Source organism: Salvelinus fontinalis, chromosome 10, assembly GCF_029448725.1.
Source record: "Salvelinus fontinalis isolate EN_2023a chromosome 10, ASM2944872v1, whole genome shotgun sequence".
NCBI classification, from domain to species: domain Eukaryota; kingdom Metazoa; phylum Chordata; class Actinopteri; order Salmoniformes; family Salmonidae; genus Salvelinus; species Salvelinus fontinalis.
In genome coordinates, this window is record NC_074674.1 from 49770121 (window position 1) to 49792525 (window position 22405).

The following is a 22405-nucleotide window of genomic DNA, read 5'->3' on the forward strand; positions in this document are numbered from 1 at the left end:
GCTGGTGCTAGTCACACAGTCACTAGCTGTAGCAGGGAGGAGAGAGAGACAGCAGGGAGGAGAGAGAGACAGCAGGGAGGAGAGAGAGACAGCAGGGAGGAGAGAGAGACAGCAGGGAGGAGCGAGAGACAGCTGGTGCTAGTCACACAGTCACTAGCTGTAGCAGGGAGGAGAGAGAGACAGCAGGGAGGAGAGAGAGACAGCAGGGAGGAGAGAGAGACAGCAGGGAGGAGAAAGAGACAGCAGGGAGGAGCGAGAGACAGCTGGTGTTAGTCACACAGTCACTAGCTGTAGCAGGGAGGAGAGAGAGACAGCAGGGAGGAGAGAGAGACAGCTGGTGTTAGTCACACAGTCACTAGCTGTAGCAGGGAGGAGAGAGAGACAGCTGGTGTTAGTCACACAGTCACTAGCTGTAGCAGGGAGGAGAGAGAGACAGCTGGTGCTAGTCACACAGTCACTAGCTGCAGCAGGGAGGAGAGAGAGACAGCAGGGAGGAGAGAGAGACAGCTGGTGCTAGTCACAGTCACTAGCTGTAGCAGGGAGGAGAGAGAGACAGCTGGTGCTAGTCACACAGTCACTAGCTGCAGCAGGGAGGAGAGAGAGACAGCTGGTGTTAGTCACACAGTCACTAGCTGTAGCAGGGAGGAGAGAGAGACAGCTGGTGCTAGTCACAGTCACTAGCTGTAGCAGGGAGGAGAGAGAGACAGCTGGTGTTAGTCACAGTCACTAGCTGTAGCAGGGAGGAGATATAGACAGCTGGTGCTAGTCACAGTCACTAGCTGTAGCAGGGAGGAGAGAGAGACAGCTGGTGCTAGTCACACAGTCACTAGCTGTAGCAGGGAGGAGAGAGAGACAGCTGGTGTTAGTCACACAGTCACTAGCTGTAGCAGGGAGGAGAGAGAGACAGCTGGTGCTAGTCACAGTCACTAGCTGTAGCAGGGAGGAGAGAGAGACAGCAGGGAGTAGAGAGAGACAGCTGGTGTTAGTCACAGTCACTAGCTGTAGCAGGGAGGAGAGAGAGACAGCTGGTGTTAGTCACAGTCACTAGCTGTAGCAGGGAGGAGAGAGAGACAGCTGGTGCTAGTCACAGTCACTAGCTGTAGCAGGGAGGAGAGAGAGACAGCTGGTGTTAGTCACACAGTCACTAGCTGTAGCAGGGAGGAGAGAGAGACAGCTGGTGCTAGTCACACAGTCACTAGCTGTAGCAGGGAGGAGAGAGAGACAGCTGGTGCTAGTCACAGTCACTAGCTGTAGCAGGGAGGAGAGAGAGACAGCTGGTGTTAGTCACACAGTCACTAGCTGTAGCAGGGAGGAGAGAGAGACAGCTGGTGTTAGTCACACAGTCACTAGCTGCAGCAGGGAGTAGAGAGAGACAGCTGGTGCTAGTCACACAGTCACTAGCTGTAGCAGGGAGGAGAGAGAGACAGCTGGTGTTAGTCACACAGTCACTAGCTGTAGCAGGGAGGAGAGAGAGACAGCTGGTGTTAGTCACACAGTCACTAGCTGTAGCAGGGAGGAGAGAGAGACAGCTGGTGCTAGTCACACAGTCACTAGCTGTAGCAGGGAGGAGAGAGAGACAGCTGGTGTTAGTCACACAGTCACTAGCTGTAGCAGGGAGGAGAGAGAGACAGCAGGGAGTAGAGAGAGACAGCTGGTGTTAGTCACACAGTCACTAGCTGTAGCAGGGAGGAGAGAGAGACAGCTGGTGTTAGTCACACAGTCACTAGCTGTAGCAGGGAGGAGAGAGAGACAGCTGTTGCTAGTCACACAGTCACTAGCTGTAGCAGGGAGTAGAGAGAGACAGCTGGTGTTAGTCACACAGTCACTAGCTGTAGCAGGGAGGAGAGAGAGACCGCTGGTGCTAGTCACACAGTCACTAGCTGTAGCAGGGAGGAGAGAGAGACAGCTGGTGTTAGTCACACAGTCACTAGCTGTAGCAGGGAGGAGAGAGAGACAGCAGGGAGTAGAGAGAGACAGCTGGTGTTAGTCACACAGTCACTAGCTGTAGCAGGGAGGAGAGAGAGACAGCTGGTGCTAGTCACACAGTCACTAGCTGTAGCAGGGAGGAGAGAGAGACAGCTGGTGTTAGTCACACAGTCACTAGCTGTAGCAGGGAGGAGAGAGAGACAGCTGGTGCTAGTCACAGTCACTAGCTGTAGCAGGGAGGAGAGAGAGACAGCAGGGAGGAGAGAGAGACAGCTGGTGCTAGTCACACAGTCACTAGCTGTAGCAGGGAGGAGAGAGAGACAGCAGGGAGGAGAGAGAGACAGCTGGTGTTAGTCACACAGTCACTAGCTGCAGCAGGGAGGAGAGAGAGACAGCTGGTGTTAGTCACACAGTCACTAGCTGTAGCAGGGAGGAGAGAGAGACAGCTGGGAGGAGAGAGAGACAGCTGGTGCTAGTCACAGTCACTAGCTGTAGCAGGGAGGAGAGAGAGACAGCTGGTGCTAGTCACACAGTCACTAGCTGTAGCAGGGAGGAGAGAGAGACAGCTGGTGTTAGTCACACAGTCACTAGCTGTAGCAGGGAGGAGAGAGAGACAGCTGGTGCTAGTCACACAGTCACTAGCTGCAGCAGGGAGGAGAGAGAGACAGCTGGTGTTAGTCACACAGTCACTAGCTGTAGCAGGGAGGAGAGAGAGACAGCTGGTGTTAGTCACACAGTCACTAGCTGTAGCAGGGAGGAGAGAGAGACAGCAGGGAGGAGAGAGAGACAGCAGGGAGGAGAGAGAGACAGCAGGGAGGAGAGAGAGACAGCAGGGAGGAGCGAGAGACAGCTGGTGCTAGTCACACAGTCACTAGCTGTAGCAGGGAGGAGAGAGAGACAGCAGGGAGGAGAGAGAGACAGCTGGTGTTAGTCACACAGTCACTAGCTGTAGCAGGGAGGAGAGAGAGACAGCTGGTGTTAGTCACACAGTCACTAGCTGTAGCAGGGAGGAGAGAGAGACAGCTGGTGCTAGTCACACAGTCACTAGCTGCAGCAGGGAGGAGAGAGAGACAGCAGGGAGGAGAGAGAGACAGCTGGTGCTAGTCACAGTCACTAGCTGTAGCAGGGAGGAGAGAGAGACAGCTGGTGCTAGTCACACAGTCACTAGCTGCAGCAGGGAGGAGAGAGAGACAGCTGGTGTTAGTCACACAGTCACTAGCTGTAGCAGGGAGGAGAGAGAGACAGCTGGTGCTAGTCACAGTCACTAGCTGTAGCAGGGAGGAGAGAGAGACAGCTGGTGTTAGTCACAGTCACTAGCTGTAGCAGGGAGGAGAGAGAGACAGCTGGTGCTAGTCACAGTCACTAGCTTTAGCAGGGAGGAGAGAGAGACAGCTGGTGCTAGTCACACAGTCACTAGCTGTAGCAGGGAGGAGAGAGAGACAGCTGGTGTTAGTCACAGTCACTAGCTGTAGCAGGGAGGAGAGAGAGACAGCTGGTGCTAGTCACAGTCACTAGCTGTAGCAGGGAGGAGAGAGAGACAGCTGGTGTTAGTCACAGTCACTAGCTGTAGCAGGGAGGAGAGAGAGACAGCTGGTGCTAGTCACACAGTCACTAGCTGTAGCAGGGAGGAGAGAGAGACAGCTGGTGTTAGTCACACAGTCACTAGCTGTAGCAGGGAGGAGAGAGAGACAGCTGGTGCTAGTCACACAGTCACTAGCTGTAGCAGGGAGGAGAGAGAGACAGCTGGTGTTAGTCACACAGTCACTAGCTGTAGCAGGGAGGAGAGAGAGACAGCTGGTGCTAGTCACACAGTCACTAGCTGTAGCAGGGAGGAGAGAGAGACAGCTGGTGTTAGTTACACAGTCACTAGCTGTAGCAGGGAGGAGAGAGAGACAGCTGGTGCTAGTCACAGTCACTAGCTGTAGCAGGGAGGAGAGAGAGACAGCTGGTGCTAGTCACACAGTCACTAGCTGTAGCAGGGAGGAGAGAGAGACAGCTGGTGCTAGTCACACAGTCACTAGCTGTAGCAGGGAGGAGAGAGAGACAGCAGGGAGGAGAGAGAGACAGCTGGTGTTAGTCACACAGTCACTAGCTGCAGCAGGGAGGAGAGAGAGACAGCTGGTGCTAGTCACAGTCACTAGCTGCAGCAGGGAGGAGAGAGAGACAGCTGGTGCTAGTGACACAGTCACTAGCTGTAGCAGGGAGTAGAGAGAGACAGCTGGTGTTAGTCACACAGTCACTAGCTGTAGCAGGGAGGAGAGAGAGACAGCTGGTGCTAGTCACACAGTCACTAGCTGTAGCAGGGAGGAGAGAGAGACAGCTGGTGCTAGTCACAGTCACTAGCTGTAGCAGGGAGGAGAGAGAGACAGCTGGTGCTAGTCACACAGTCACTAGCTGTAGCAGGGAGGAGAGAGAGACAGCTGGTGCTAGTCACACAGTCACTAGCTGTAGCAGGGAGGAGAGAGAGACAGCAGGGAGGAGAGAGAGACAGCTGGTGTTAGTCACACAGTCACTAGCTGCAGCAGGGAGGAGAGAGAGACAGCTGGTGCTAGTCACAGTCACTAGCTGCAGCAGGGAGGAGAGAGAGACAGCTGGTGCTAGTGACACAGTCACTAGCTGTAGCAGGGAGTAGAGAGAGACAGCTGGTGTTAGTCACACAGTCACTAGCTGTAGCAGGGAGGAGAGAGAGACAGCTGGTGCTAGTCACACAGTCACTAGCTGTAGCAGGGAGGAGAGAGAGACAGCTGGTGCTAGTCACAGTCACTAGCTGTAGCAGGGAGGAGAGAGAGACAGCTGGTGTTAGTCACACAGTCACTAGCTGTAGCAGGGAGGAGAGAGAGACAGCTGGTGTTAGTCACACAGTCACTAGCTGCAGCAGGGAGGAGAGAGAGTTAGCTGGTGCTAGTCACACAGTCACTAGCTGTAGCAGGGAGGAGAGAGAGACAGCTGGTGTTAGTCACACAGTCACTAGCTGTAGCAGGGAGGAGAGAGAGACAGCTGGTGTTAGTCACAGTCACTAGCTGTAGCAGGGAGGAGAGAGAGACAGCTGGTGCTAGTCACAGTCACTAGCTGTAGCAGGGAGGAGAGAGAGACAGCTGGTGTTAGTCACACAGTCACTAGCTGTAGCAGGGAGGAGAGAGAGACAGCTGGTGTTAGTCACAGTCACTAGCTGTAGCAGGGAGGAGAGAGAGACAGCTGGTGCTAGTCACACAGTCACTAGCTGCAGCAGGGAGGAGAGAGAGACAGCTGGTGTTAGTCACACAGTCACTAGCTGTAGCAGGGAGGAGAGAGAGACAGCTGGTGCTAGTCACACAGTCACTAGCTGCAGCAGGGAGGAGAGAGAGACAGCTGGTGCTAGTCACACAGTCACTAGCTGTAGCAGGGAGGAGAGAGAGACAGCTGGTGCTAGTCACAGTCACTAGCTGTAGCAGGGAGTAGAGAGAGACAGCTGGTGCTAGTCACACAGTCACTAGCTGCAGCAGGGAGGAGAGAGAGACAGCTGGTGCTAGTCACAGTCACTAGCTGTAGCAGGGAGGAGAGAGAGACAGCTGGTGTTAGTCACACAGTCACTAGCTGTAGCAGGGAGGAGAGAGAGACAGCTGGTGTTAGTCACACAGTCACTAGCTGTAGCAGGGAGGAGAGAGAGACAGCTGGTGCTAGTCACACAGTCACTAGCTGCAGCAGGGAGGAGAGAGAGACAGCTGGGAGGAGAGAGAGACAGCTGGTGCTAGTCACACAGTCACTAGCTGTAGCAGGGAGTAGAGAGAGACAGCAGGTAGGAGAGAGAGACAGCTGGTGCTAGTCACACAGTCACTAGCTGTAGCAGGGAGGAGAGAGAGACAGCTGGTGCTAGTCACACAGTCACTAGCTGCAGCAGGGAGGAGAGAGAGACAGCAGGGAGGAGAGAGAGACAGCTGGTGTTAGTCACAGTCACTAGCTGCAGCAGGGAGGAGAGAGAGACAGCTGGTGTTAGTCACAGTCACTAGCTGTAGCAGGGAGGAGAGAGAGACAGCTGGTGCTAGTCACACAGTCACTAGCTGTAGCAGGGAGGAGAGAGAGACAGCTGGGAGGAGAGAGAGACAGCTGGTGCTAGTCACAGTCACTAGCTGTAGCAGGGAGGAGAGAGAGACAGCTGGTGTTAGTCACACAGTCACTAGCTGTAGCAGGGAGGAGAGAGAGACAGCTGGTGCTAGTCACACAGTCACTAGCTGCAGCAGGGAGGAGAGAGAGACAGCTGGTGTTAGTCACACAGTCACTAGCTGTAGCAGGGAGGAGAGAGAGACAGCTGGTGCTAGTCACACAGTCACTAGCTGTAGCAGGGAGGAGAGAGAGACAGCTGGTGCTAGTCACAGTCACTAGCTGTAGCAGGGAGGAGAGAGAGACAGCTGGTGCTAGTCACACAGTCACTAGCTGTAGCAGGGAGGAGAGAGAGACAGCTGGTGTTAGTCACACAGTCACAAGCTGTAGCAGGGAGGAGAGAGAGACAGCTGGTGCTAGTCACACAGTCACTAGCTGCAGCAGGGAGGAGAGAGAGACAGCTGGTGTTAGTCACACAGTCACTAGCTGTAGCAGGGAGGAGAGAGAGACAGCTGGTGCTAGTCACACAGTCACTAGCTGTAGCAGGGAGGAGAGAGAGACAGCTGGTGCTAGTCACAGTCACTAGCTGTAGCAGGGAGGAGAGAGAGACAGCTGGTGCTAGTCACACAGTCACTAGCTGTAGCAGGGAGGAGAGAGAGACAGCTGGTGTTAGTCACACAGTCACTAGCTGTAGCAGGGAGGAGAGAGAGACAGCAGGGATTAGAGAGAAACAGCAGGGAGGAGAGAGAGACAGCAGGGAGGAGAGAGAGACAGCAGGGAGGAGCGAGAGACAGCTGGTGCTAGTCACACAGTCACTAGCTGTAGCAGGGAGGAGAGAGAGACAGCAGGGAGGAGAGAGAGACAGCAGGGAGGAGAGAGAGACAGCAGGGAGGAGAAAGAGACAGCAGGGAGGAGCGAGAGACAGCTGGTGTTAGTCACACAGTCACTAGCTGTAGCAGGGAGGAGAGAGAGACAGCAGGGAGGAGAGAGAGACAGCTGGTGTTAGTCACAGTCACTAGCTGTAGCAGGGAGGAGAGAGAGACAGCTGGTGTTAGTCACACAGTCACTAGCTGTAGCAGGGAGGAGAGAGAGACAGCTGGTGTTAGTCACACAGTCACTAGCTGTAGCAGGGAGGAGAGAGAGACAGCTGGTGCTAGTCACACAGTCACTAGCTGCAGCAGGGAGGAGAGAGAGACAGCAGGGAGGAGAGAGAGACAGCTGGTGCTAGTCACAGTCACTAGCTGTAGCAGGGAGGAGAGAGAGACAGCTGGTGTTAGTCACACAGTCACTAGCTGTAGCAGGGAGGAGAGAGAGACAGCTGGTGCTAGTCACACAGTCACTAGCTGCAGCAGGGAGGAGAGAGAGACAGCTGGTGTTAGTCACACAGTCACTAGCTGTAGCAGGGAGGAGAGAGAGACAGCTGGTGCTAGTCACACAGTCACTAGCTGTAGCAGGGAGGAGAGAGAGACAGCTGGTGCTAGTCACACAGTCACTAGCTGTAGCAGGGAGGAGAGAGAGACAGCTGGTGCTAGTCACACAGTCACTAGCTGCAGCAGGGAGGAGAGAGAGACAGCTGGTGTTAGTCACACAGTCACTAGCTGTAGCAGGGAGGAGAGAGAGACAGCTGGGAGGAGAGAGAGACAGCTGGTGCTAGTCACACAGTCACTAGCTGTAGCAGGTAGGAGAGAGAGACAGCTGGGAGGAGAGAGAGACAGCTGGTGCTAGTCACACAGTCACTAGCTGTAGCAGGTAGGAGAGAGAGACAGCTGGTGCTAGTCACACAGTCACTAGCTGTAGCAGGGAGGAGAGAGAGACAGCTGGTGCTAGTCACACAGTCACTAGCTGCAGCAGGGAGGAGAGAGAGACAGCAGGGAGGAGAGAGAGACAGCTGGTGTTAGTCACAGTCACTAGCTGCAGCAGGGAGGAGAGAGAGACAGCTGGTGTTAGTCACAGTCACTAGCTGTAGCAGGGAGGAGAGAGAGACAGCTGGTGTTAGTCACAGTCACTAGCTGTAGCAGGGAGGAGAGAGAGACAGCTGGTGCTAGTCACAGTCACTAGCTGTAGCAGGGAGGAGAGAGAGACAGCTGGTGTTAGTCACACAGTCACTAGCTGTAGCAGGGAGGAGAGAGAGACAGCAGGGAGGAGAGAGAGACAGCTGGTGTTAGTCACACAGTCACTAGCTGCAGCAGGGAGGAGAGAGAGACAGCTGGTGCTAGTCACAGTCACTAGCTGTAGCAGGGAGGAGAGAGAGACAGCTGGTGTTAGTCACACAGTCACTAGCTGTAGCAGGGAGGAGAGAGAGACAGCTGGTGTTAGTCACAGTCACTAGCTGTAGCAGGGAGGAGAGAGAGACAGCTGGTGTTAGTCACAGTCACTAGCTGTAGCAGGGAGGAGAGAGAGACAGCTGGTGCTAGTCACACAGTCACTAGCTGTAGCAGGGAGGAGAGAGAGACAGCTGGTGCTAGTCACAGTCACTAGCTGTAGCAGGGAGGAGAGAGAGACAGCTGGTGCTAGTCACACAGTCACTAGCTGTAGCAGGGAGGAGAGAGAGACAGCAGGGAGGAGAGAGAGACAGCTGGTGCTAGTCACAGTGACTAGCTGTAGCAGGGAGTAGAGAGAGACAGCTGGTGCTAGTCACACAGTCACTAGCTGTAGCAGGGAGGAGAGAGAGACAGCTGGTGTTAGTCACACAGTCACTAGCTGTAGCAGGGAGGAGAGAGAGACAGCTTGTGTTAGTCACACAGTCACTAGCTGTAGCAGGGAGGAGAGAGAGACAGCAGGGAGGAGAGAGAGACAGCTGGTGTTAGTCACACAGTCACTAGCTGTAGCAGGGAGGAGAGAGAGACAGCTGGTGCTAGTCACACAGTCACTAGCTGTAGCAGGGAGGAGAGAGAGACAGCTGGTGCTAGTGACACAGTCACTAGCTGTAGCAGGGAGGAGAGAGAGACAGCAGGGAGGAGAGAGAGACAGCAGGGAGGAGAGAGAGACAGCAGGGAGGAGAGAGAGACAGCAGGGAGGAGCGAGAGACAGCTGGTGCTAGTCACTCAGTCACTAGCTGTAGCAGGGAGGAGAGAGAGACAGCAGGGAGGAGAGAGAGACAGCTGGTGTTAGTCACACAGTCACTAGCTGTAGCAGGGAGGAGAGAGAGACAGCTGGTGTTAGTCACAGTCACTAGCTGTAGCAGGGAGGAGAGAGAGACAGCTGGTGCTAGTCACAGTCACTAGCTGTAGCAGGGAGGAGAGAGAGACAGCTGGTGCTAGTCACACAGTCACTAGCTGTAGCAGGGAGGAGAGAGAGACAGCTGGTGCTAGTCACACAGTCACTAGCTGCAGCAGGGAGGAGAGAGAGACAGCAGGGAGGAGAGAGAGACAGCTGGTGTTAGTCACAGTCACTAGCTGCAGCAGGGAGGAGAGAGAGACAGCTGGTGTTAGTCACAGTCACTAGCTGTAGCAGGGAGGAGAGAGAGACAGCTGGTGTTAGTCACAGTCACTAGCTGTAGCAGGGAGGAGAGAGAGACAGCTGGTGCTAGTCACAGTCACTAGCTGTAGCAGGGAGGAGAGAGAGACAGCTGGTGTTAGTCACACAGTCACTAGCTGTAGCAGGGAGGAGAGAGAGACAGCAGGGAGGAGAGAGAGACAGCTGGTGTTAGTCACACAGTCACTAGCTGCAGCAGGGAGGAGAGAGAGACAGCTGGTGCTAGTCACAGTCACTAGCTGTAGCAGGGAGGAGAGAGAGACAGCTGGTGTTAGTCACACAGTCACTAGCTGTAGCAGGGAGGAGAGAGAGACAGCTGGTGTTAGTCACAGTCACTAGCTGTAGCAGGGAGGAGAGAGAGACAGCTGGTGTTAGTCACAGTCACTAGCTGTAGCAGGGAGGAGAGAGAGACAGCTGGTGCTAGTCACACAGTCACTAGCTGTAGCAGGGAGGAGAGAGAGACAGCTGGTGCTAGTCACAGTCACTAGCTGTAGCAGGGAGGAGAGAGAGACAGCTGGTGCTAGTCACACAGTCACTAGCTGTAGCAGGGAGGAGAGAGAGACAGCAGGGAGGAGAGAGAGACAGCTGGTGCTAGTCACAGTGACTAGCTGTAGCAGGGAGTAGAGAGAGACAGCTGGTGCTAGTCACACAGTCACTAGCTGTAGCAGGGAGGAGAGAGAGACAGCTGGTGTTAGTCACACAGTCACTAGCTGTAGCAGGGAGGAGAGAGAGACAGCTTGTGTTAGTCACACAGTCACTAGCTGTAGCAGGGAGGAGAGAGAGACAGCAGGGAGGAGAGAGAGACAGCTGGTGTTAGTCACACAGTCACTAGCTGTAGCAGGGAGGAGAGAGAGACAGCTGGTGCTAGTCACACAGTCACTAGCTGTAGCAGGGAGGAGAGAGAGACAGCTGGTGCTAGTGACACAGTCACTAGCTGTAGCAGGGAGGAGAGAGAGACAGCAGGGAGGAGAGAGAGACAGCAGGGAGGAGAGAGAGACAGCAGGGAGGAGAGAGAGACAGCAGGGAGGAGCGAGAGACAGCTGGTGCTAGTCACTCAGTCACTAGCTGTAGCAGGGAGGAGAGAGAGACAGCAGGGAGGAGAGAGAGACAGCTGGTGTTAGTCACACAGTCACTAGCTGTAGCAGGGAGGAGAGAGAGACAGCTGGTGTTAGTCACAGTCACTAGCTGTAGCAGGGAGGAGAGAGAGACAGCTGGTGCTAGTCACAGTCACTAGCTGTAGCAGGGAGGAGAGAGAGACAGCTGGTGCTAGTCACACAGTCACTAGCTGTAGCAGGGAGGAGAGAGAGACAGCTGGTGTTAGTCACACAGTCACTAGCTGTAGCAGGGAGGAGAGAGAGACAGCTGGTGTTAGTCACACAGTCACTAGCTGTAGCAGGGAGGAGAGAGAGACAGCTGGTGCTAGTCACAGTCACTAGCTGTAGCAGGGAGTAGAGAGAGACAGCTGGTGCTAGTCACACAGTCACTAGCTGTAGCAGGGAGGAGAGAGAGACAGCAGGGAGGAGAGAGAGACAGCTGGTGCTAGTCACACAGTCACTAGCTGCAGCAGGGAGGAGAGAGAGACAGCAGGGAGGAGAGAGAGACAGCTGGTGCTAGTCACAGTCACTAGCTGTAGCAGGGAGGAGAGAGAGACAGCTGGTGCTAGTCACACAGTCACTAGCTGTAGCAGGGAGGAGAGAGAGACAGCTGGTGTTAGTCACACAGTCACTAGCTGCAGCAGGGAGGAGAGAGAGACAGCAGGGAGGAGAGAGAGACAGCTGGTGTTAGTCACACAGTCACTAGCTGTAGCAGGGAGGAGAGAGAGACAGCTGGTGTTAGTCACACAGTCACTAGCTGCAGCAGGGAGGAGAGAGAGACAGCTGGTGCTAGTCACAGTCACTAGCTGTAGCAGGGAGGAGAGAGAGACAGCTGGTGCTAGTCACACAGTCACTAGCTGTAGCAGGGAGGAGAGAGAGACAGCTGGTGTTAGTCACACATTCACTAGCTGTAGCAGGGAGGAGAGAGAGACAGCAGGGAGGAGAGAGAGACAGCTGGTGCTAGTCACAGTCACTAGCTGTAGCAGGGAGGAGAGAGAGACAGCTGGTGTTAGTCACACATTCACTAGCTGTAGCAGGGAGGAGAGAGAGACAGCTGGTGCTAGTCACACAGTCACTAGCTGTAGCAGGGAGGAGAGAGAGACAGCTGGTGCTAGTCACACAGTCACTAGCTGTAGCAGGGAGGAGAGAGAGACAGCTGGTGTTAGTCACACAGTCACTAGCTGTAGCAGGGAGGAGAGAGAGACAGCTGGTGTTAGTCACACAGTCACTAGCTGTAGCAGGGAGGAGAGAGAGACAGCAGGGAGGAGAGAGAGACAGCTGGTGCTAGTCACACAGTCACTAGCTGTAGCAGGGAGGAGAGAGAGACAGCAGGGAGGAGAGAGAGACAGCTGGTGCTAGTCACAGTCACTAGCTGTAGCAGGGAGGAGAGAGAGACAGCAGGGAGGAGAGAGAGACAGCTGGTGCTAGTCACAGTCACTAGCTGTAGCAGGGAGGAGAGAGAGACAGCTGGTGTTAGTCACACAGTCACTAGCTGTAGCAGGGAGGAGAGAGAGACAGCTGGTGTTAGTCACAGTCACTAGCTGTAGCAGGGAGGAGAGAGAGACAGCAGGGAGGAGAGAGAGACAGCAGGGAGGAGAGAGAGACAGCAGGGAGGAGAGAGAGACAGCAGGGAGGAGCGAGAGACAGCTGGTGCTAGTCACACAGTCACTAGCTGCAGCAGGGAGGAGAGAGAGACAGCAGGGAGGAGAGAGAGACAGCTGGTGCTAGTCACACAGTCACTAGCTGCAGCAGGGAGGAGCGAGAGACAGCAGGGAGGAGCGAGAGACAGCTGGTGTTAGTCACACAGTCACTAGCTGTAGCAGGGAGGAGAGAGAGACAGCTGGTGTTAGTCACAGTCACTAGCTGTAGCAGGGAGGAGAGAGAGACAGCTGGTGCTAGTCACAGTCACTAGCTGTAGCAGGGAGGAGAGAGAGACAGCTGGTGCTAGTCACACAGTCACTAGCTGCAGCAGGGAGGAGAGAGAGACAGCTGGTGCTAGTCACAGTCACTAGCTGTAGCAGGGAGGAGAGAGAGACAGCTGGTGCTAGTCACACAGTCACTAGCTGCAGCAGGGAGGAGAGAGAGACAGCTGGTGTTAGTCACACAGTCACTAGCTGTAGCAGGGAGGAGAGAGAGACAGCTGGTGCTAGTCACACAGTCACTAGCTGTAGCAGGGAGGAGAGAGAGACAGCTGGTGCTAGTCACACAGTCACTAGCTGCAGCAGGGAGGAGAGAGAGACAGCTGGTGTTAGTCACACAGTCACTAGCTGTAGCAGGGAGGAGAGAGAGACAGCTGGTGCTAGTCACACAGTCACTAGCTGTAGCAGGGAGGAGAGAGAGACAGCAGGGAGGAGAGAGAGACAGCTGGTGCTAGTCACACAGTCACTAGCTGCAGCAGGGAGGAGCGAGAGACAGCTGGTGCTAGTCACACAGTCACTAGCTGTAGCAGGGAGGAGAGAGAGACAGCAGGGAGGAGAGAGAGACAGCTGGTGTTAGTCACACAGTCACTAGCTGTAGCAGGGAGGAGAGAGAGACAGCTGGTGTTAGTCACAGTCACTAGCTGTAGCAGGGAGGAGAGAGAGACAGCTGGTGCTAGTCACACAGTCACTAGCTGTAGCAGGGAGGAGAGAGAGACAGCTGGTGCTAGTCACAGTCACTAGCTGTAGCAGGGAGTAGAGAGAGACAGCAGGGAGGAGAGAGAGACAGCTGGTGCTAGTCACACAGTCACTAGCTGTAGCAGGGAGGAGAGAGAGACAGCTGGTGCTAGTCACACAGTCACTAGCTGTAGCAGGGAGGAGAGAGAGACAGCTGGTGCTAGTCACACAGTCACTAGCTGTAGCAGGGAGGAGAGAGAGACAGCAGGGAGGAGAGAGAGACAGCTGGTGCTAGTCACACAGTCACTAGCTGTAGCAGGGAGGAGAGAGAGACAGCTGGTGTTAGTCACAGTCACTAGCTGCAGCAGGGAGGAGAGAGAGACAGCTGGTGCTAGTCACACAGTCACTAGCTGTAGCAGGGAGGAGAGAGAGACAGCTGGTGTTAGTCACACAGTCACTAGCTGCAGCAGGGAGGAGAGAGAGACAGCTGGTGCTAGGCGGTGGGTTTATCGTCCCAGCTCTACTTCATGGTAAGTGGTGGGTTTATCGTCCCAGCTCTACTTCATGGTAAGTGGTGGGTTTATCGTCCCAGCTCTACTTCATGGTAAGTGGTGGGTTTATCGTCCCAGCTCTACTTCATGGTAAGTGGTGTGTTTATCGTCCCAGCTCTACTTCATGGTAAGTGGTGGGTTTATCGTCCCAGCTCTACTTCATGGTAAGTGGTGGGTTTATCGTCCCAGCTCTACTTCATGGTAAGTGGTGTGTTTATCGTCCCAGCTCTACTTCATGGTAAGTGGTGGGTTTATCGTCCCTGCTCTACTTCATGGTAAGTGGTGGGTTTATCGTCCCAGCTCTACTTCATGGTAAGTGGAGGGTTTATCGTCCCAGCTCTACTTCATGGTAAGTGGTGGGTTTATCGTCCCTGCTCTACTTCATGGTAAGTGGTGGGTTTATCGTCCCAGCTCTACTTCATGGTAAGTGGTGGGTTTATCGTCCCAGCTCTACTTCATGGTAAGTGGTGGGTTTATCGTCCCAGCTCTACTTCATGGTAAGTGGTGGGTTTATCGTCCCAGCTCTACTTCATGGTAAGTGGTGGGTTTATCGTCCCAGCTCTACTTCATGGTAAGTGGTGGGTTTATCGTCCCAGCTCTACTTCATGGTAAGTGGTGGGTTTATCGTCCCAGCTCTACTTCATGGTAAGTGGTGGGTTTATCGTCCCAGCTCTACTTCATGGTAAGTGGTGGGTTTATCGTCCCAGCTCTACTTCATGGTAGGTGGTGGGTTTATCGTCCCTGCTCTACTTCATGGTAAGTGGTGGGTTTATCGTCCCAGCTCTACTTCGTGGTAAGTGGTGGGTTTATCGTCCCAGCTCTACTTCATGGTAAGTGGTGGGTTTATCGTCCCAGCTCTACTTCATGGTAAGTGGAGGGTTTATCGTCCCAGCTCTACTTCATGGTAAGTGGTGGGTTTATCGTCCCAGCTCTACTTCATGGTAAGTGGTGGGTTTATCGTCCCAGCTCTACTTCATGGTAAGTGGTGGGTTTATCGTCCCAGCTCTACTTCATGGTAAGTGGTGGGTTTATCGTCCCAGCTCTACTTCATGGTAAGTGGTGGGTTTATCGTCCCAGCTCTACTTCATGGTAAGTGGTGGGTTTATCGTCCCAGCTCTACTTCATGGTAAGTGGTGGGTTTATCGTCCCAGCTCTACTTCATGGTAAGTGGTGGGTTTATCGTCCCAGCTCTACTTCATGGTAAGTGGTGGGTTTATCGTCCCAGCTCTACTTCATGGTAAGTGGTGGGTTTATCGTCCCTGCTCTACTTCATGGTAAGTGGTGGGTTTATCGTCCCAGCTCTACTTCATGGTAAGTGGAGGGTTTATCGTCCCAGCTCTACTTCATGGTAAGTGGTGGGTTTATCGTCCCAGCTCTACTTCATGGTAAGTGGTGGGTTTATCGTCCCAGCTCTACTTCGTGGTAAGTGGTGGGTTTATCGTCCCTGCTCTACTTCATGGTAAGTGGTGGGTTTATCGTCCCAGCTCTACTTCATGGTAAGTGGTGGGTTTATCGTCCCAGCTCTACTTCATGGTAAGTGGTGGGTTTATCGTCCCTGCTCTACTTCATGGTAAGTGGTGGGTTTATCGTCCCAGCTCTACTTCATGGTAAGTGGAGGGTTTATCGTCCCAGCTCTACTTCATGGTAAGTGGTGGGTTTATCGTCCCAGCTCTACTTCATGGTAAGTGGTGGGTTTATCGTCCCAGCTCTACTTCATGGTAAGTGGTGGGTTTATCGTCCCAGCTCTACTTCATGGTAAGTGGTGGGTTTATCGTCCCAGCTCTACTTCATGGTAAGTGGTGGGTTTATCGTCCCAGCTCTACTTCGTGGTAAGTGGTGGGTTTATCGTCCCAGCTCTACTTCATGGTAAGTGGTGGGTTTATCGTCCCTGCTCTACTTCATGGTAAGTGGTGGGTTTATCGTCCCAGCTCTACTTCGTGGTAAGTGGTGGGTTTATCGTCCCAGCTCTACTTCATGGTAAGTGGTGGGTTTATCGTCCCAGCTCTACTTCATGGTAAGTGGTGGGTTTATCGTCCCAGCTCTACTTCATGGTAAGTGGTGGGTTTATCGTCCCAGCTCTACTTCATGGTAAGTGGTGGGTTTATCGTCCCAGCTCTACTTCATGGTAAGTGGTGGGTTTATCGTCCCAGCTCTACTTCATGGTAAGTGGTGGGTTTATCGTCCCAGCTCTACTTCATGGTAACACAATAGTTGTTTTATGTTGTTACATCACCAGGATCCCTGGGTCTTTAAATCCAACCCCAACGCTAACCATATTACTGTCAAATGCATTGATAGAGCTCTGGATGTAAGCAATGACTATCTATAATATCAAAATGATTTGAGGTCAAAGTTACAACTTTAAACATGTTTTGAAGCTGTGTGTGTGTGTGTGTGTGTGTGTGTGTGTGTGTGTGTGTGTGTGTGTGTGTGTGTGTGTGTGTGTGTGTGTGTGTGTGTGTGTGTGTGTGTGTGTGTGTGTGTGTGTGTGTGTGTGTGTAGCAGCAGCTATCAACCTATGTGGTTTGGGTGAACAGCCAGCTGAAGAGGCGACCAGGCCTGAAGCCCATCACAGACCTCAGAGTCGACCTGCAGGATGGAGTGGTGTTATCACACCTGGTGGAGATAGTGGGTTAGTACTCACACACACCACCATAACACACACCACCATAACACACACCTACCATAACACACACCTACCATAACACACACCACCATAACACACACCTACCATAACACACACCACCATAACACACACCACCATAACACACACCTACCATAACACACACCACCATAACACACACCTACCATAACACACACCTACCATAACACACACCACCATAACACACACCTACCATAACACACACCTACCATAACACACACCACCATAACACACACCTACCATAACACACACCTACCATAACACACACCTACCATAACACACACCTACCATAACACACACCTACCATAACACACACCTACCATAACACACACCACCATAACACACACCTACCATAACACACACCACCATAACACACACCACCATAACACACACCACCATAACACACACCTACCATAACACACACCTACCATAACACACACCTACCATAACACACACCACCATAACACACACCTACCATAACACACACCACCATAACACACACCACCATAACACACACCACCATAACACACACCACCATAACACACACCTACCATAACACACACATCACACCTACCATAACACACACCTACCATAACACACACCTACCATAACACACACCTACCATAACACACACCACCATAACACACACCTACCATAACACACACCTACCATAACACACACCTACCATAACACACACCTACCATAACACACACCTACCATAACACACACCACCATAACACACACCACCATAACACACACCTACCATAACACACACCTACCATAACACACACCTACCATAACACACACCTACCATAACACACACCTACCATAACACACACCTACCATAACACACACCACCATAACACACACCACCATAACACACACCACCATAACACACACCACCATAACACACACCACCATAACACACACCACCATAACACACACCTACCATAACACACACATCACACCTACCACACACACACACACACACACACACACCACACCACCACAACACACACCTACCATAACACACACCACCATAACACACACCTACCATAACACACACCTACCATAACACACACCTACCATAACACACACCACCATAACACACACCTACCATAACACACACATCACACCTACCACACACACACACACACACACACACACACACCACACCACCACAACACACACCTACCATAACACACACCTACCATAACACACACCTACCATAACACACACCTACCATAACACACACCTACCATAACACACACCTACCATAACACACACCACCATAACACACACCACCATAACACACACCTACCATAACACACACCTACCATAACACACACCACCATAACACACACCACCATAACACACACCTACCATAACACACACCACCATAACACACACCACCATAACACACACCTACCATAACACACACCACCATAACACACACCACCATAACACACACCACCATAACACACACCTACCATAACACACACCTACCATAACACACACCTACCATAACACACACCTACCATAACACACACCACCATAACACACACCTACCATAACACACACCACCATAACACACACCACCATAACACACACCTACCATAACACACACCACCATAACACACACCACCATAACACACACCTACCATAACACACACCTACCATAACACACACCACCATAACACACACCTACCATAACACACACCTACCATAACACACACCTACCATAACACACACCTACCATAACACACACATCACACCTACCACACACACACACACACACACACACACCACACCACCACAACACACACCTACCATAACACACACCACCATAACACACACCTACCATAACACACACCTACCATAACACACACCACCATAACACACACCTACCATAACACACACCTACCATAACACACACATCACACCTACCACACACACACACACACACACACACACACACACACCACACCACCACAACACACACCTACCATAACACACACCTACCATAACACACACATCACACCTACCACACACACACACACACACACACACACCACACCACCACAACACACACCTACCATAACACACACACATCACACCTACCACACCACACACCACACACACACACACACACACACACACACACACCACAACACACACATCACACCTACCACAACACACACCTACCATAACACACACATCACACCTACCACAACACACACCTACCATAACACACACATCACACCTACCATAACACACACATCACACACACACACACACACACACACACACACACACACACACACACACACACACACACACACACACACACACACACACACACACACACACACACAGATATCACACAACACACACTTCACTCCTACCACACACACACACACACACACACACACACACACACACACACACACACACACACACACACACACACAGATATCACACAACACACACTTCACTCCTACCACACACACACACACACACACACACACACACACACACACACACACACACACACACACACACACACACACACACACACAGATATCACACAACACACACTTCACTCCTACCACACACACACACACACACACACACACACACACACACACACACACACACACACACACACACACACACACACACACACACACACACACACACACACACACACACAGATATCACACAACACACACTTCACTCCTACCACACACACACACACACACACACACACACACACACACACACACACACACACACACACACACACACACACACACACACAGATATCACACAACACACACTTCACTCCTACCACACACACACACACACACACACACACACACACACACACACACACACACACACACACACACAGATATCACACAACACACACTTCACTCCTACCACACACACACACACACACACACACACACACACACACACACACACACACACACACACACACACACACACACACACACACACACACACAGATATCACACAACACACACTTCACTCCTACCACACACACACACACACACACACACACACACACACACACACACACACACACACACACACACACACACACACACACACACACACACACACACAGATATCACACAACACACACTTCACTCCTACCACACACACACACACACACACACACACACACACACACACACACACACACACACACACACACACACACACACACACACACACACACACACACACACACACACACTTCACTCCTACCACACACACACACACACACACACACACACACACACACACCACACAACAACACTTACCACAAACTATATACCACACCCACCACTGCAGACTACAAAACACCATTCAGCACCACACCATACTACACAATACTACACTACACCACACCATACTACACTACACTACACCATACTACACTACACCATACTACACCACACCATACTACACTACACTACACCACACTACACTACACCATACTACACCACACTACACCACACTACACTACACCATACTACACCACACCATACCACACTACACTACACCATACTACACCACACTACACCACACTACACTACACCATACTACACCACACTACACCACACTACACTACACCATACTACACCACACCACACTACACTACACCATACTACACCATACTACACTACACCATACTACACCACACTATACTACACCACACTACACCACACTACACTACACCACACTACACTACACCATACTACACTACACCATACTACACCACACCATACTACACTACACCATACTACACCACACCATACTACACCATACTACACCATACTACACTACACCATACTACACTACACCATACTACACCACACCATACTACACCATACTACACCATACTACACTACACCATACTACACTACACCATACTACACCACACCATACTACACTACACCATACTACACCACACCATACTACACCATACTACACCATACTACACTACACCATACTACACTACACCATACTACACTACACCATACTACACCACACCATACTACACCACACTACACCACACCATACTACACTACACCATACTACACTACACCATACTACACCACACCATACTACACTACACCACACCATACTACACCATACTACACCACACCATACTACACTACACCATACTACACTACACCATACTACACTACACCATACTACACTACACCACACTACACCAGACCATACTACACTACACCATACTACACTACACCATACTACACCACACCATACTACACTACACCACACTACACCACACCATACTACACTACACCATACTACACTACATCATACTACACTACACCATACTACACTACACCACACTACACCAGACCATACTACACTACACCATACTACACTACACCATACTACACTACACTACACCATACTACACTACACCATACTACACTACACCATACTACACTACACCACACTACACCACACCATACTACACCACACCATACTACACTACACTACACTACACCATACTACACTACACTACACTACACCATACTACACTACACCACACCATACTACACCACACTACACCACACCATACTACACCACACCATACTACACTACACCATACTACACCACACTACACCACACCATACTACACCACACCATACTACACCATACTACACTACACCACACCATACTACACCACACAACACCACACCACACTACACCATACTACACCACACTACACCACACCATACTACACCACACTACACCACACCACACTACACCATACTACACCACACTACACCACACCATACTACACCACACTACACTACACCATACTACACCACACTACACCACACTACACCATACTACACTACACCATACTACACCACACCATACTACACCACTCTACACCATACTACACTACACCACACCATACTACACCACACTACACCATACTACACTACACCACACCATACTACACCATACTACACTACACCACACTACACCATACTACACCACACCATACTACACCACACCATACTACACCACACTACACCACACCATACTACACCACACTACACTACACCATACTACATCACACTACACCACACCATACTACACCATACTACACTACACCATACTACACCACACCATACTACACCATACTACACTACACCATACTACACCACACTACACCACACCATACTACACCACACTACACCATACTACACCACACCATACTACACCACACTACACCATACTACACCACACTACACCATACTACACTACACCATACTACACAACACCACACTACACCATACTACACCACACCACACTACACCACACCATACTACACCACACCATACTACACTACACCACACCACACCACACCATACTACACTACACCATTCAGCACCACACCATACTACACCACACCACACCACACTACACCATACTACACCACACCATACTACACCACACCATACTACACCACACCACACTACACCATACTACACCACACCATACCACACCACACTACACCACACCATACTACACCACACCATACTACACCACACCATACTACACCATACTACACCACACCATACTACACTACACCATACTAAACCACACCATACCACACCATACTACACTACACCACACCATACTACACCACACCATACTACACCACACCATACTACACCACACTACACCACACCATACTACACCACACCATACTACACCACGCCATACTAGACCACACAATACTACACCACACCATACTACACCACGCCATACTAGACCACACAATACTAGACCACACAATACTACACCACACCATACTACATCACACCATACCACACCATACTACACCACACCATACTACACCATACCACACCATACTACACCACACCATACTACACCACACCATACTACACCATACGACACCACACCATACTACACCATACT

At 51.6% G+C, this 22405-nt stretch overlaps 1 protein-coding gene across 2 annotated transcripts in view; it reads left to right on the top strand.

Moving 5' to 3' along the window:
• The window catches only part of LOC129864247 (dixin-like), a 180362-nt gene that overhangs the window by 19152 nt on the left and 138805 nt on the right, over nt 1–22405 (top strand). For both annotated transcript variants that reach the window (XM_055936955.1, XM_055936954.1), the window contains exon 2: nt 16219–16348. In XM_055936955.1, coding sequence (XP_055792930.1) covers nt 16219–16348 — 130 coding nt within the window. The remainder of the gene's footprint in view (nt 1–16218; nt 16349–22405) is intronic.